Source organism: Triplophysa rosa, linkage group LG2 (genome assembly GCF_024868665.1).
Source record: "Triplophysa rosa linkage group LG2, Trosa_1v2, whole genome shotgun sequence".
NCBI classification, from domain to species: domain Eukaryota; kingdom Metazoa; phylum Chordata; class Actinopteri; order Cypriniformes; family Nemacheilidae; genus Triplophysa; species Triplophysa rosa.
The window spans coordinates 31,853,901-31,872,069 of NC_079891.1; the positions used below are offsets into that span (position 1 = coordinate 31,853,901).

The 18,169-nt window shown below is 36.1% G+C and overlaps 2 protein-coding genes across 2 annotated transcripts in view; one reads left to right on the forward strand and one right to left on the reverse strand.

The window, feature by feature from the left end:
* The window catches only part of hk2 (hexokinase 2), a 39,031-nt gene extending 36,841 nt beyond the window's left edge, over window positions 1–2,190 (reverse strand). The window contains exon 1 of the mRNA XM_057357581.1: window positions 1,972–2,190. Within this exon, the coding sequence (XP_057213564.1) occupies window positions 1,972–2,034 (63 nt within the window). The 5' untranslated portion in view covers window positions 2,035–2,190. The remainder of the gene's footprint in view (window positions 1–1,971) is intronic.
* A 6,080-nt stretch (window positions 2,191–8,270) lies between these two features.
* figla (folliculogenesis specific bHLH transcription factor) lies at window positions 8,271–17,229 on the forward strand. The gene is made up of 4 exons (XM_057324323.1): window positions 8,271–8,593; window positions 16,333–16,482; window positions 16,656–16,745; window positions 16,876–17,229. Exons 1-4 carry the CDS (start codon window positions 8,372–8,374, stop codon window positions 17,062–17,064), a joined length of 651 nt encoding a protein of 216 aa, XP_057180306.1. The 5' UTR covers window positions 8,271–8,371; the 3' UTR covers window positions 17,065–17,229.
* The last annotated feature ends 940 nt before the right edge of the window (window positions 17,230–18,169 follow it).

Below are 18,169 nucleotides of genomic sequence, written 5' to 3' on the forward strand. Positions count from 1 at the left end.
CTTGACATCTTTATTGTTGAAAGAGTAAGGCTCTGACTACAGGATATTCGGCCAGATTTTACCCTGATTTTCACCTCCCGAGAATCTTTAAAAAAAATCGGGTTCATGACCTCGATCAGGTGCGAGGTTCGGCCCACATTATTGCGTAATGTGAGGCATTCACAGATCAAATCTTACACATCCCGATCTGCTCCGAGAACAATCGGGGCCGCCCCGATCATATCAAACACGTTTGTTTGACATTTAGGATTTCAAATCGGAGTGATGACGTCGGTACTTTCACAACAACCAATGAACTGCAAGATGACGGAGTGACTGACAGAACAGTAATAATGCAAACGCGGTGCGTTGGATAGCGGAGATGTACAGATTTCAACAGCTTGTTGAAATGTGGCAACATAACAAGTACCTCTATAACGTGTCCTTAAAGTTGTCGCTTCGCAATGTCCATTGTGTTCTGTATTTTACATAGCGAACAGGAGCTGATGCTTCCTCACACAACTTTATTTAAATGCTACCAGAAACAAAACATCCCTGCCTGACCACCGGTTGACATAACGCCATACTACCACTAGATGTCCCCATGTCATCACATTATTTACATCTGCTTTCTAGTGAAATCACGTGATACACGTGTTCTCTGGTATGATAATCTTAAAATGAACTTGTAGTGTGTGATGTGACAGAAATGTCAAATATTTTGTTTCAGCATGGTTAAGATTTTAAATAAGAGAATCTATCGAGATTCTCCTTATGTGTGTGCCGCAACCAGATTTTAAAATATTAAAACTATGTCAGGATAATAAAACTCCTGTAATCTGCACCAGGTTTAAGGCCATATTGAAGATTGAAATCCACCTTTACAGTATTTTTTTGTGTAAAATAATAAAACCGTGTCTATAAAATCATTAATTTCAGTATTATATGAAAACTGGAATAGTCCATCTCAAAATCACAATCACAATCTATCATTTACAGTTATCATTTTCATTTATTTTTATCATTTTATGGCTATGACTGATTTGATGTAATATATACTGTATACTACACACATTTTTTATTTTTATTCAAATGTTATTTCCCAGATTTTTTTGTATACATTCTTAAAAACGCTTAACCAAAGATATAACATTTATAAAGAGTCAAAATCGAGGTAAAATAAACTAATAATTTATTTACAAATTAATAATTTAGAACTGAAAGCAGGTGATAAGAGCGCTTGTGCTATCATCGTTCATATAATACCACTTGGTCTGAAATTTTGTGACGTTGTCACTGTACATAAGACGCGCACAGGGTGTGATGCGCGTCACCGGCGCCTGTGTCTCAGGTTACTAGAGCAACTCTCATTCATTAAAGGTACGTCGTGGCAGGAAGCGACATATTTCACTTGTACTTGCCCAGTTAATTTAAACAATATCGCTTTTATTTATTCCTATTGACTTATTTTATACACAACACATCGACGGCCAAACTGTTAAACGATACGTAATATATACTAGAACTAAACATGTAGACAAGCTTCCATTAGAACGAGGTCGTTGTTAGGTTTGAAGAGCTCTCATATGCAGTTAGTATACTTCTAAATCTCCACACTTAAAAAAAAATGCGGAAACTGCGCAAACTGACGCAAGTGAACTCATTGACACAAACCCAAAAAACCAGTTTGAGGGATTCTGCATACTCTATATATTTCACTAAATTTAACAGCACCACATCCAATCTACACAAGTATCAGACGTACTCTGGTATCAGTGTGATTTTATTCGTAGTTATCTTGAACGATGTATTCGACCTTGTAAAGACACGTGTGTCGATAAAGGATGTAAACGGCATAGTATCACCCACTACAATCGTGTTAAACTATTGACAAATAATGATCTCCGTTCATCCGGATGGAGATTCGGTCGGATAAAATCAATGAAATCTTGATAAGCCGGCTTTTAGGACGAGCCCGATTGGAGTACTTACTTTCTGAACGTGGTCATGGTGTAGCTCGGTGAAGTAGTACGCCAGTAAATGGGAGGCGATCATCGTCTTTTGTGAACTTCAGCGTCTGTTAACTTTATACGTCTGATCTGAACTGATACTAGGTCACTTTGGGTGCGTGCTCATGTTCTTCAAGTTTCTCAAAACTCTTTCTTCAACTCGCGCTGTCTCACGCAAGGATGATGAGAAGTGATGTCACGATTAATCCACCCCCATCGCCGCAGTAATTTGAGCGTCTTGCGTCATTTGCATCTTTTGCCGGCGATTGGACGCAAAGAAGGTGTGTCCTGCCTCCAAACTAAAGCCAGGTTGTTCAGTGTGGAATAAAGGCGTACTGCATACTGTATATTGAATACTGATTCATATTAAAAAGTATATGAACAAAAATAAAACAGCATTATAAATTCAGTAATAAATATTGCGAACAACAGTATGCTATACTATACATGTAGGTTTATGTGGATATACCTTTTGTAGGCTGTCTCTGTTTAAAAAAGTGATACAAATAGTATTTGTACACTGTAAATTTAAAACTTAAAACTTTAGTTCAAAAGCTGCCTTAAATCTTTAAGTTGAATCAAATTGGCTTTGCAAGTCCTTGAATTCAAATTATATTAAACTGACTCTAAAGTAAGTTACCAGTCAAAGTTGTAGGATGTAGGAGTGTGCTGTGGTCAATGGTGTCGAATGCAGCACCAATAACGAGATACAACCCATAGCAGATCATTTGTAACTCTGATCAAAGCAGTCTCTGTACTGTGACACGCTCTAAATCCAGACTGGAATTCTTCATTGATGTCATTCCTTTGGAGGAAGGAGCATGATTGAGTTGAAATTACTTTTTGAAGAACTTTAGATATGAAAGGTAGATTCGATATAGGCCTGTTGTTCCCTTGTTCTCTAGGGTCGAGTTGGGTTTTTTGACAAGGGGCCTTATAACAGCCACCTTATATGCTTTAGGCACATGTCCTAATGTCAGAGATGAGTTATAATTTCTGGGAGAATCTTTTTCAGTAGATTTGTAGGTATAGGGTCTAGCATGCATGTTGTTGATTTAGATGATCTAATGATTTTAGACAGTTCCTCGTGATCTACGGTAGAAAATAATTGCAATTTCTCCTTAAGGGCGCTGTAGTTAGTTTGTTCAGCGGGTTTCACTTCTGGTTGCATTGTTATAATTTTTCTCTAATATCTTGGATTTTATTTGTGAAGTAGTTCATAAATTCATCACTGTTATGCTGATATCCAGAATCTGAAGTCGCTGACGATTTATTTTTTGTTAATTTAGCCACTGTGTTAAACAAAACCCCAGGGTTGTGCTGGTTTTCTTCTATTAGTGATGAAAAGTAGGCGGATCTAGACGTTTTTAGGGCTTTTCTTTATTTTCGAATACTATCCTTCCATGCTGTACGAAATACCTCTAATTTAGTTTTCTTAAAGATGCGCTCCATTTTCGGGGCCGCTTTCTTTAGAGCCTGAGTGTGTTCATTATACCACGGTGTTGGGCTGCCATTTTTAATCTTAATCTTCTTTAAACGCAGAGGAGCAACTGTGTCTAGCGTTTCCGAGAAGGTGGAGTTAAAATTTTCAGTGGTAGTGTCAAGATCTTCAACGTTATTTCTCATACTAGAGATTTGAGACAGTTCAGGCAGAATATAGAGAAACGCATCTTTGGTAGTTGAAGTTATTGTTCTAGCATATTTGTAACAAGGAGTTTGATTTGCAGCCGTAGGCCAGTGAAGCAAACATAATACCAGATAATGATCCGAAATGTCTTCACTCTGCTGAAGGATTTTAACGTCGTCCACATTTATACCGTAAGACAGTATTAAATCTAAAGTATGATTACGAAGGTGAGTGGGTGCTGACACATGTTGACTAACGCCCATGGAATTAAAAGAGTCTTTGAAAGCCATTCCTAAGGCATCTGTATCGTTATCTACATGGAACGACATGGACTCTATATAAGGTTATCTTATTACAATGCTCATGCACTGTAAAAAAAAAACTTAAGCTAAAGAGCTTTATTACATTTTTTAATTGAATCAAATTAGCATTATGAGTCATATAAACTAGAACTTAAAAAATCTAGTTGTATTTTACAACTCAATTTTTTAAGTCGGTTCAATGTAATTAAGTTCAAATGACTCATAAAGCTAATTTGATTTAACTTAAAAAATGTAAAAAGCTTTTTAGCTTAAGTTTTTAAGTTTGTTTTACAGTGTATTAGCATTTTAATAAGATAACTGTATATCACTTGAGGGACTTCATAAACATGCATTGAAATTGGTAAATATTTGTACAGTGTAAATGTATCCACTTACACCATCTCTCCATGCTTCATTAATCTACTCATCCGCATATTTATTTGGATAGTATAGCACTCGTTAAAGATGTTAAAAGACTAAAAAGATGTGTAAAAGATGTTATGGCATTGATGTTTACTAATGTATTCAGAAAAAATTGGTTTCGTTTAAAGGTTACACCAAGGTAAAGTATAACTTTATCACTAATGTCTGCATGTGTTTTTGCAAAGTGCTTCAGGAATTTAGCAGGAATTTATAAGTAATCCACTTATCTTAAACATCCGTGACTTAAAAACGCAAAAAGAGATAATTTAGAATAACAGAATGGTTTCGCATATAATTTTAAATGACACAGAGTATCCTTTATATTCTCTGAATAAAGTGACCTCGATCAAGAATGTGGGCTGATACACGTTAAGCATGTCTTGGCTTCATTTTTCTGGACTTTTTTCTGCAATTTAGAGGAGATATTTCTCAATTTCAAACTTTCCTTTTCTGCTCTTATTATAGTGTAATGTGTGTAATGTGTAAAATGCTTGGACTTCAGAAGGTCAAAACGTGTACATTCTTCTGAGAGTTATTTCAACTTTGAATTTTCATTTGATATTTTTCATTACCTGAGACATTACACAAAACCAGACATGGCTTCATCAATGTTCATTGGTGTTGTGCTAATTGCTTTAGGCTTCAAGTGTTCAATAACGTTTCTGTTTAAACACGCAGTACGTGGTTAAAATACCTGCAGTGCCATGCATACTAATTTGGTTTAATACAAATTTTGTATACAGCGTTGGTTATCAGATTAAGACGGGTGGAGTTCTTGACGTCCTACGGGCGAATTGATGTAGGGTAGCAGCTGATCAGATTCCAAACCTACGATGGTGCCTCGATTGTTCTCAGAAATCTGTGAAGACACCTACGGTTTGTCCAATGAACAATTGAAAGACGCAGACATGCTTCTTGTGCCAGGATGTCAGCAGGTTGTTGGTCAAGTTATTCATTTCATTATTTAAATCAGTCGTTCATCTGTTCAGGCAGCGTTTAATGTTAAATCCAAAAACTTTTCATTCATACTGCAGCTGATCAATTTGTAAACAGCTTTACACAGCATAACCGTTAAATTAAACAGAATGTCTCTGTCATATTGAGTTATATTCAATGGGGTTTGCAATGCTTAACAGAAAGTGTAGCGAAATTACCAGTTCTTTGTCAACTTAAAAATGAATAGGGGCCTACTTATTATAATTGACTAAATAAAAAGCCAGGCATATGAAGAAAATGAAGAATTTAAGAAAATAAAACATTATGCTCATTGTTGTTAATTATGGAGATGTTTGCTCTTCTCTTGTTTGTGTTTGCAGAATTGCTGACCAGCAGACACAATTACAGACATTCTTGTTAACTCGACAACAACCTCATTAATTCAAATGAAGACTCTTGCAGTGCCAATCTTTGTTTGAATAGATTTAGGACTATACATAATACATTTGGGACTATGAATAATATTATGAACATCACAGTATATGGGAAACGCTCATTCATTTTATTCATCCTATTACACCGGGTGAAGATGCAGTACTTGAGGGACAAATCCACGATGCATCATTGGATTACATGTATTATAAAGCCAGGTAGTTTAATGTCAGGTGTTGGAGTTCTCAGATGTGGCTGCCGCTGTTTTATGACTGTGAAGTAGAGGAACGGGAAATGAATGACACTTATGTTTACATAGGATGGTTTACACTTTTAACCATGCTGAATGTACAAATACACTCATTACACATTACACGTATTGTTTTGTTATCCTCATGGGGAAGTGCATAGTTTTTTATACTTAACCATAATGCCATTACAGTATTTTCTCACCCCTAACCACACCTTAAACTTAACCGTCACAAAAAGATTTTTGCAATTGTACATGTCCAAAGAAAGCTTTTCTTAAGGTCATAGCTACTCAAGTATGATTTCTTTTGTCTATTTACACTGAGTACAAATTCACATTTTTCGCAATGCGCGAAATTACCCATTATGCCTTGCGTATGCGCGTAGGGCTGATGCTTAAGACTTCCGGTTCGCCGCTTGATTCCATTAGTTAGGCATTACCAAGTTAGCTTGAAAGCTTTTAAACAGACGTTATAATACTTTTATGTCATTTAAAACAGCATAATGTCAAAGAGCAGTCTCTAAATTATGTCACAGGGGCCGCAAGGGCATGAGTTTTTAACCTAGACTGTAAAAAACAACTTTGTCTCTCACCATAAGAAGGTGGACAGCACCATCTACTGGGATGATGACATTAAACTCAATTCATTAAAACACTACGCAGCGTTAACATTAGACGATTTATTTACACTAGCTCCGCCCACCAATATGTGATTGGAATAGAGAAACTGTAAGATTGACGCCGTTTCAAACAGCGACTCGAGTGCCATAAAGTGGGAAGTCTGTATAGCGCGGCATGGGAGACCGGGGTTCGAGTCCCGCTGATGACCTCCTTTAACTTTTTTTATTACTTTACCGATTATAAAGGTATTTGTTTTCAATAAAATTGATTTAAGATTTAAAATGAATTTTTATTCATAAATTTTAGGTTTAGGGTAAGGTTAGGGGTAGGTATAGGGCTTTAATATATCAATAAATTGACATCATTTTAATATTTTTTATAAATATAATGATTTACTGTCTGTTATTATTGCATAATGTTTAATGCACAACAATACTGAGGTGCAACTAGTAATGTTATCTGCCACTATTTATAAGTAAAAAGCATCTAACTACTATTACTGCTATTATACTACTTAATCCAAAGAAAATGGGCCCTACAGCTATTTTAGGTTAGTGTAAATAGCATATCGCTCACATATATTCACTGGTGAAGTAATCAGTAGAAATGTTTAATGTGTGAATCAAAGTTCATGCAAATGTACTGTAACTTGACTGTCAAAATGTAATTTGACTTTTCTGTCAGTAAAATTAAAACTGTATTGGGGTTGACAAATAAACCGTACGTACATAGTGTTCGTAATATGTTATTTTATACTATTAATATTTACATTTATAATATAAAATAGCATAAGAGAGATTTATCTTCATTGCTAGTTTTTTTCCCAAAATTTTTGCTGTTACACCATAGGACACACGTCAACTACATTGTTAACTGTTAACAAGGTTTGTCAAAAATAGTACATTTTATTCATACTATTACTGCAAGTATAATTGTGCTCAAACAATTTTTAACACCATTGTATTCTTAAAATACTTTTAATTGATGTATAAAATAAAGGGATAGAGACCTGTGCGACTCTTTCTCCTGTAAAACACAAAAGGTATACTGTATATGCTTAGTATTTTTGTGTGCATCTTATGGGGAGGAAATGTTGTTTGGTTACCAACATTCTTCAAAATATCTTCTTTTGTGTTCTTCATAAGAAAAAAAGTCATGCAGGGTTGGAATGATATGAAGGTGAATGCATGATGCACAAATGGGGTGTTGTCACAATGGAAGGCTGCCATTCTAAATTAGGCCTACTTCCATCCTACACTACAAAAGAAGTATGAAACACAGAGCAACTGAGACACCAACAAGAAAAGGGTAGTAGAACATGACATGACACTTTTTTTGCCAACAACAATTGTAATGCATTTAATGACATGTGACAATCTCACAACCAGTTTTGATCTCCCCAACAATCAACGTTTCTGATTACTCTCAGCAGAATTGAAGCTTCACATTAAATCACATAACTCAAAGTTCTTAATCATTTAGACATTTAGAAGGGAAACACATCGCTATGAGGCCATCTAGCGGTCAAGATTTAAAATGCACCTAATCCTCACAAGTGCTTTTTCTGTCACCTATCATTGGATCGTTACTGAAAACGCGGGGCTTGACTCACAGGTGAAATTAGTTTGAATTAGATGTCTATAATCACGTGATTGATTAGCTTCTAGTAGAATTGTACGTTACACAATAGATCCCGTTGCATGCTGTGATTTCCCCCGCATATCTCTGCTTGCCCTTGTTACATTAGGTTATACAATGCAATGTTATCTCATTTGGAAAATAGAGAAATAAAATGACCGGTAGAAAGTTCAGGGCAGTGGTGGGTCTAACGAAGGTCCCAGAGCGCGAGCTCATGGGTGATATTTTATTGCGCGAGAGTACTGAACCATCACTACCAGTGCACGTGAGTATCGGCAAATTTGTCCGGTTGGAAGACGGACACTACATCGACACTGAAGACAGAGATAAATCTGTTAAAAGACGACAGCTTGCCAACGCAAAAGAGAGATTGCGGGTGAGTATTCAGGCGTGTCAGTATATCCTTTTACGCGGAAGTTTGTGCATTGTTGCCCTCTTATGGACACTGAAGGGTTGACTTAAATCAAATTAACCATGGTTTAAACAACAAAAATACATGAAAAAAAACGTGGTTACTGTAGTAAAACCATGGTTACCGAAACTATTGATAGAACTTTGACCATTAAAACCGCTGGGGATGATTTAATGGCATGTTTTCGGCGGCTGATAATGTCAAAGGTCTCTTTCATAATTCCTCATGCCTCTAGCACTTTATTCCTGGAACGTTCTCCCTTATGTCTTTAAACATCACTGCTGTTTCTTATAAAGCCTAGAAACTAGAATAGAAATCTAGTTTAATAACCCTTTAGATCAGGGGTGTCCAAAGTCAGTCCTCGAGGGCCGGTGTCCTGCAAAGTTTAGCTTCAACCCTAATCAAACACACCTGAACAGCTAATCAAGGTCTCACAAAGCAGACTAGAAACTTCCAAACAGGTGTGTTGAGCCAAGTTGGAGCTAAACTCAGCAGGACAGTGGCCCTCCAGGACCGACATTGGACACCCCTGCTTTAGATGGATGCTCTGCTCAATCATATTATCAGCTAATTTCTAGGGGTGTAACGGTACGCGTATTCGTACCGAACCGTCACGAGCTGTCGAGGGGAAAATTAAAATGAAAAGTTTTCATTCCTATACCCTACTCCCTTCGAAGGGCAGAGCCCTTGTAGTTTAGACTTTGGAGTGAACGGGGCATTTGCGTGCCATTATGTAGACGTTTGGAATGCACTTGGCAAAGTAAGCGGCGTAATTTCCTCATTATCTTCAGCTGGCATGTTCCTGTGACAACGAAGCATTGTGTCCGTCAGCAGATGTCGTTGTTTTAATGGCAAAATTTAAGCATAAAACCTAACTGTTTGCAAATAAACATAAATTTTATATTTTAAAAAGTTTCTAAAATATGCCATATAATGTATACTGTAAACACTAATATATATAAAACTTTTAAAAATATAAAATGTATTGTTTATTTGCAATCAGGTTTTATGCTTACGTTATGCCATTAAAACAGCGACATCTGCTGACGGACAAAATGCTGCATTGTCACGTGAACATGCCAGCTGAAGATAATGAGGAAATTACGTCGCTTTGCCAAGCGCATTCTAAACATCTTCATAATGGACGGAAATGCCTTGTTCACTCCAAAGTCTAAACTCCGAGGGATCTGCCCTTCGAAGGAGTAGGGCATAGGTATGATGACTATATTTGGAATGTTGCCTGTGACGGTTCGGTACGAATACACGTACCGTTACACCCCTACTAATTTCACTCTTTGGCTACAGATAATTGTTTAAAATGTGAAGTCCATGTTCTTCTGAATGGTGTATCTGAGTGGTGCAAATGTGCAATTATGACAATAGGTTATATGATTTTTAGCAAACCGACAAGGTGATGTCATCAGTGTTGACCTGTCACATAAGGTTGAGTTCAATTGTGTGAATAAAGTTAAATGATGGTCATTTGTATGATGCTAGTCTTTTTGGTGAATTTACGACAGCTGGTTCTTTAGACTATTCTACATGTCGGGTTATTTTTCACTATTCATGCAGAATGTGTTTGCACATTTTAGGGAATTCAACCTAAATTGTGATAATGCACTCTTAAAAATAAAGGTGCTTCAAGATGCCATAAAAGAACCCTTTTTGTCTAAATGGTTCCATAAAGAACCTTTAAAGTCTGAAGAACCTTTCTGTTTCACAAAATGTTCTTTGTGGTGAAAAAAGGTTCTTCAGATTCTAAAAAGGTAAGAAAGAGATGCTTCTTTGTGGAACCTAAAATGGTTGTTTTATGGCTTTGCTGTGCGAAGAATCTTTTAAGCACCATTATTTTTAAGAGTGTGGGTTGATAATCTGGGATAGGAGTAGGTTTTTTTTTAACTTTACATTAATGTTTAAAGGGGTCATATGGCGTGAATACGTGTTTGTCTTTGGTGCGTTGTAAGTTGCCCATGTATGTATTAGACACGTAAAATTGCAAAAATTTAAGTTTCGGAACAAAATTTGCATTCTATCACCCAGTTCGTGGTTTGATTTGACTAAAGCCCTATTCACACGGGATTAGTATTACCTGGGGACCTCTGGTCATTTGTAATAATTGCAGAGATTGTCTGTGATCATGTAGCGCATTCGCACGGGATAAGTGAAGCCTGTGATTTTACTCAAATTTACTGACTTATTTCCCGGATGTGATGGCAAGGCTTTGCATATAGTTTGAATAGCCTATTGTTGTATGCAGAGGTGGACAGTAACGAAGTAAATTTACCTGAGTACTGTACTTAAGTACACTTTGAGTATCTGTACTTTACTTGAGTATTATTTTTTTTGAGTACTTGTACTTTAACTTCACTACATTTGAAAGACAAATATCATACTTTTTACTCCACTACATTTATAAAAAGGTCCAAAAGTAGAAAATTGTTTCTTTGCAGCGGGGTTTCCTGTGTGCGCAATTTATCTGGCTTGCGATCTGCCAGGACCTTTTACTGTTGCCAAGTATTTCAGTTTTTCTAAGCTCACGGTTTTCTGGCAGGCTTTGAATGGCCATTTGGCAGATTTTTTAACGCAACTCTGGGATCTTCCCCGCTAAACTAATGTAAACGTAGGCGCTGCTACACCATTGATAGTGCTCTAAAAAGACAAATAGAACATTAAAAGACGAAAAAGGCACATGTTAAAGTGTGGTGTAATCATCTGAGTTACGATCAGTCAAAGATCGTAGAAACATTGTCATGAAAATGATCGGCATAACGGCTAAACGGCAAATAAACATCACATACACCTTGTGCTACGTGTGCGTGTTAACTTCTGATCTGCTGCTGTATCATTTAAAGCGATTTAGAAAATGAATGATGTTTTTACTGAAGTAACTATAGTTGAAGTATTCCTGTTGAAATAAAAACAATAGAACCCTGCCCAAAATACAACATAAAATGTAATGGATTTAATGGTTATAATGGGAATTATACTATGGATACTGCCCTGCTGAAAAAAACAATAGAACCCCAACAGAAACCATTACAGAAATTATAATGGTTTACAATAAAATACCATTATGAACCATTAGATTTTTCCATTAAAACCATTACAAAATGCCTTTTTGTAGTGTGTGTTGGGCATTATTCCAGTAGGATTTAACATCCCACCAATAGAGTCCATCACATACCAGTACAACCATTACAGTTTCCATTTAAACCAATACAAATCTCTTTAAAACCAATAAAACCATTATAACTTTAATGGTTTCTATTGATTTTTTCAGCAGGGTTGTATGTGATGGATTCTATTGGTGGGATGGTAAATCCTATTTGAATAAAACCCAAAACACACTACAAAGAGGAATTTAATTTAAGTCTCATTCTAATTAAAAAATGCATTGTTTTTTTTCAGCAGGGATGGTATTTGCCGTAAAACCACAGTATCCACAAATTTACCATTTTCTAAATATAGGAACCATACTCCAATTAATAATCTTTAGTAAAACCACAGCAACTAAACATACCATAGTTTCATTATATTCATTATTATACTAGCTATAGTTTATGTTTGAGGTTAAATTATGGTAATAAATCCAACAAACACATGGCTTCTACACTTTACTATTTACAAGAACCTTACTACTTACTGGTAAATTGCTGCTAAAACTGGTAAAGGGAATATACAAAATTAAAGAACACTGCTCATAAATACATATAGGCCTAGGGGGCTAATGAGGATAATTATGCTAAATGATCATACACGATTATATCTAAACTAAACATATATGTGCTAAACATATAAAGCTCTTAAAGGAGTTGCTCACTTCAAAATTTGCCCCCATTGACTTTCCATAGCAGGAATAAAAATGACTATGGAAAGTCAATGGGGGCAAATTTTGAAGTGAACTACTCCTTTAATACAACTGATACTGTGAGCTACTCGGTGTATTCAGTAGGTTGCTTCAGAGGCATAAGGTATACGACAATAAAACAATGCACAACTGACATAAAGGAAATTTATTTTTAATACTTGAGTACTTTTAAAAGCACGTACTTCTGTACTTTTACTCCAGTAAGAATCTGTCTTTACAACTTTTACTTGTAGTGGAGTAATATTTGACCAGTAGTATCTGTACTTTCACTCAAGTAAGGAAGTTGTGTACTTCGTCCACCTCTGGTTGTACGGTGTTTAATGATATGACCTGTCAGCATTTGAGACCCGTGATCGCGGTGATCTTCTGTCCGGTGCGCGATCACGGGTCTCAAATGTTGACAATGTTAAATCCCCATTCACACAACCCGCTGATCCCGGAAAATTGCCAAAAAATTGCCAGAGTGCCTTTTGTGTGAACGCAAAGGCATCCCGGATAGATCTGAAAAATGTTTCTGGAAAGGGGACCTATAACATTAAAGGGATCAGTCCCGGAAAGCGCTATGTGTGAACAAAAGGCAGAAACAATGCCGTAAAAGCCATGTAGTGATGGCACACATCTATAATAAATCGTAAATAATTTGGCTATGAAAACAAATATGGTTAAGCGATTATTTTTTTTCGTTTGTAAATCAAAAACTACTATTTGTCTTTAGCTTAATCATGGATGAATGCAAGAGTCCTATCACCAAACATAAGGTCAGATGCAAGAATAGAGTTGTCTGCTTCTAAACGCTGTTTAAACTTGAAATTACTTTTATCAAAAATATTAACACGAAAATACACAGCGCTTCAATAAACTTGATCGCTTACCAACCTTAAAAACGGCTGCGTGCACCTGCTGTGCTCGTGCTGCGGAGAAGCCCGAGTGTTTCTGTGCAAAATTGGAAATATCGCATAAAACATTTGCGAATAAGAACCGTTTCCATCCAACTAGTCAGCCGTCACTGTCCTAATAAACTGCCACTAAATATCAGTAAGAATATTAAGAGAAGCCACTGAATATTATAATTTTCATATATAATAATACTTGCGCAAGCAGACGATTACGAAACACAATAAATGCAAGTACTCTGGTTAGTCAGGTTTTGCCATCTCATAGTGCAGTTGCGTGACTTTTTGGAGGAATTTATTCGGCAAATGCGTTTTCATCTCCCATTATTCGCATTAACTCTTTTTCGAAAAATGAAAAACCACCTCAAGCGAGCGTAAAAGCTTTTTTTTGCGAATTAAAGGTTTTTAATTCGAAATTTGGTATTTCCATCACTCGTTTCTGATGCGAAACTTCAAAATGCGAATAAAACCAGAGTGATGGAAACCCGCTTGTTAACAGACTAACTCCAAACTATCACCCGAACATTTATGTGCTTGTTTTTCGCAACAAAAACATTATAAATATAATTTATAAACATCATGATCATATACCGACCTTAGTGTTTATTTGTGGTTTTTATAGAATTATGTGGAATATGCTTTAGGTCCTATTAGTGGGTTTTTCATTCGATCTGCTTGATCTTATTCCGAAATGGTTACAAAATGTAAATGCTGAAAAACTTCTCAAACTTTGTTTTAAAAAACGATAAACTTATTTTTAAACTCACATTGTTGTACATCATATTACTGAAAAAATATTATACCGTGCCTTTTGTATTGCATTAGGCTATGTTGCGAAAATACTGGCTCATTTTAACTTCGCAGCATTCCGTTATATTTTTTTATTAAGGTTGTGTAAATTTGCACTGAACAATACTGAACAATTTGCATTTATATGTTTTCTAGGGATGTAACGATTCACCGTGAGCCGGTTGAAAATCGGTTATAATGAGCAATGATTCAAATCGGTTGAGGCTTGAACTGAATCGCGATACATTTTTTGAACAGCAGGGGCCGCTATTTTCACTGCAAAACTAAACGTGGATGCTGATATTTCTTAAATGCAAAAAAATCCAAGAAAAGCACATACAGTATTAGTTTGTTTATATTAAAGAGACTTTTTCTATTATTAATTTGTTATAAAATTGCAGTTTAGTTTTGTTATTTGAAATAAAACATTATTTTATCATACAAAGAAACGTGAAGCATTTAAGAAATAATGCAAGGGAAGTTGTTCATTTCTAATTTTTCAACTCATTTTTTCAAAATAAATCGTGACTAAATCGTGACTAAATCGCATCGTGAGATCAGAATCGTGACTCGCATGTGAGCTGAGTGAATCGTTACATCCCTAATGTTTTCATATGACATTTTATATTTAGCTTAATCTCGTTGGGCTATAGCCTACCTTGCGTTCTTGTGCCTCTTTGTTGTTCTGCATTTACCAATAAAAATATAAATACAAAAGTTTTTTTAAAATTGACGTCTTTGTCATTTGCAAAAGGCAACAATACATGGTACAGAATAATAACCAAAAAAGAGATTATTAATTAGGCCTAAATAAAATAGGCCTAATTAATAAAGGCAGTAATAATAACAAACTGCGCTATTTAGCCACCTAAAAACACAAGTATCGTTCAGTTATCAACCCTCATTTCACGACAAAAAAATGCACGTTACATAACTTTGCAGTATATTACGCCATGTGTCTTAACGGGATCTTCACGGAATGTGTGTGAACGCACGCACAGATTCCAGAAAATCACTGGCAGTGTGAATGAACAAAATCTAACGATCCCGGGACAACAAATTCCTGGACACATTTTCCGTGTATTTTCTGGGATCTCTATGTGAAAAGTGCTTTTACAAGCGCTTCCAAGATAAATAAATAAACGGAAGACTCCCGGTCAAAACAACAGTTTTGACAATGGGTGGAAATGAATCCGCAACCAAATTAATATCAAAACAGCCTCCATTATTAGCAAACGGTGGATAAACCTTGAAAAATGATATATGAGCGCGCCAAATCAGAGATGCCGATTCGAACTGGACTAATATTATCACAGGACCTCAGTGTTCGTCAAAATATGGTAGGTAATTTGTGGGGGAATTTTTACTTTACAAATTACAGACATGGCCGATTCGCACGGGATTAAGATCACAGACAATCTCTGCAATTACTACAAATGACCAGAGGTCCCCAGGTAATACTAATCCCGTGCGAATAGGGCTTAAAACCGCCCAAATGTATTCGCAAGTAAGGTGGGCCTACCTGTCAGTACAATTCCTTTGGAACCTGATGTTCCTAATATGGTAAGAGGTGTTACATTTCCGTCACACGCTGGCAGTATTCGACCAATCACTACGCACTGGTTAACTGGCCAATCATAGCACACCTCGCTTTTCAGAGCGATGAGCTTTGTACAAAATCTGCGTGTTTCAGAGAGGCGGGGCAAAGAGGAGATGCACGGTATGTGAAATACAGCCTTTTTGAACTTTAAATTGTGTATACACATTGCATTACATCTAAAACAAACAATAATATTCGTTTTATCCGTGTCATATCACCCCTTTAATTTATTGGTGTCACACTCATAAGACTGACTCATAAGACACTACTAAAGGAGAAATGTTAAATAATGTCTTTGTTATTTTATGAAAATGAACAATGACCATGGCTGTGCTACAAATATTAAAATAAAATACAATAAAAAGTTTCTGTCACATTTGACACAATAAGAAAAGCGCCATAAATTTTAATTAAAGTGAATGGGGCTTTATTAATTTCTCCATTTGCATAGAAATGAACATGGAAAACATAGGCTAAAGCCTAATTTCTTTTAAAAAGCTCAGTTAAATATGCTTCTGTAATGTTGACGGTTAATTTATCTCACTTCCCTCAGGTAAGAAGCCTGAACAGCATGTTCTCGTATCTCCGGCGTATCGTGCCGGTGATGCCACAGGACCGAAAGCCCAGCAAAGTAGACATGCTTAAAGCTGCAACTGAGTACATTCGACTTCTGTCAGCCGTTCTCAATCACACATCGTCCAGTGTAAGTCAATGGCTCGACAGTGTCGTCTTTTTTGATCTGAATTAAACTTGTACACCGAATAATAAATAAGATCCTTTTTGCCCTACATAGTGTTAAAAGAACGTGCTTTCAATATATATATATATATATATATATATAAATACAGCAAATGTCTTTATTCTTGTTCTTCGCAGGGCAGTGGGAATACTGATGTTTTCCTAGAGACTGAAATAAACTATTCAAACATAGAGACTGACTACTCTGATCTATGGACCATGGAAGATGTGAGATGTGTTCAAATGTGAACATGGCCTTTACATTCATTTACACGGAAAGGCTTGCATTCTGATGTTACCAATGTAAATTGGTTATAAGCTTTTCATGCTATCAATGTACCAATCGTCTCCATCTCAGGCTCTGGAGTCAATGTCAAATCCCTTTCTGTCTGCGGATGTGAGTGTGACTGCCCCACTGGTTACCACGGCGACCGGATCAGAAGATGATGTGGATCTCAACAACATGATGGTGCAGTGTGTCGTGCCAATGTACATTGTGCAGGTTGGCTCAGACCAAACTGTGGTAACAGGACAACTTTCCTCGTAGAAACTTGGTACATTGAATTAAGCTCTTATTTCTTTTGTATGTGCCTTTAAGATGAAGCTGTAGCCTTCTGATGCTTCTATTTAATATTATAGAATATTTGTCAGCTATTATGAACACTGATGGTTGGCAGTTGAGCTGCACTATAAATAATTTTTTGTCTATACAGTATACATTTAAATTGTCTTAAACTATTGAAAGAGAGCTGTGTAAAGTTTATTTTTGAGGCTCTACAGCACATTTATATTATGATTTATGCAAATAAATAATAAATAGTGTTTATTGGTGGTGTTCTTTTTTACAAATAAGGAGGAAACTTTTCTATTACTATACTATTATAACCTCATAACTTGATTTAAAGGAATAGTACACCCAAAAATGAGAATTGTTGTCATGAATTACTCTCGCTAGTTGTTCCAAACCTGCATAACTTTCTTTGTTCTGATGAACACAGAGAAGTATATTTGGACAACTGCTTGTAACCAAACAGTTCTTGGACCCCATTGACTACCATAGTAGGAAAAATTATAATGGAAGTGCCCCAGAACTATTTGCTGTCCTACGTACATTCTTCAAAATATCTTTTGTTTTCAACGGAGCAAAAAATAAAGTACTTTTTCATACTATGGTAGTCAATGGGGCCCAAGAACTGTTTGGTTATAAGCAATCCAAATATCTTTGTGTTCATCAGAACAGAGAAATGTATACAGATCTGTAGCAGCTCGAAGGCGAGTAGCCTAAATGATGACAGAATTTTTATATTTGGGTGAATTGTCTCTAAGCAACCGTTATAAATTTGTACATCTGTTTGCGTTCTCTGAAGCTTTTTATTCAATTTTTGAGTTGACGAATCTGAGACTATACCGATCAACCAAGTGCTACATCGTCATGAAATGTTATAATTATTAGCATATGTTTTTAACTTTAATATATTCAAGTGCAAAAATATGTGAAAGAAAACTCAATTTGATCCTGTGCGCTGAAAAGTAATGCATTACATGTTTAAGGTTTGAAAGTATTTTATCAACAGGTAGCCCCTCTAGATGATTTTATCTCTTCAGGTAGCCCTCGCTTACAAAAAGGTTGGAGACCCTTGTTCTGTGTTTTG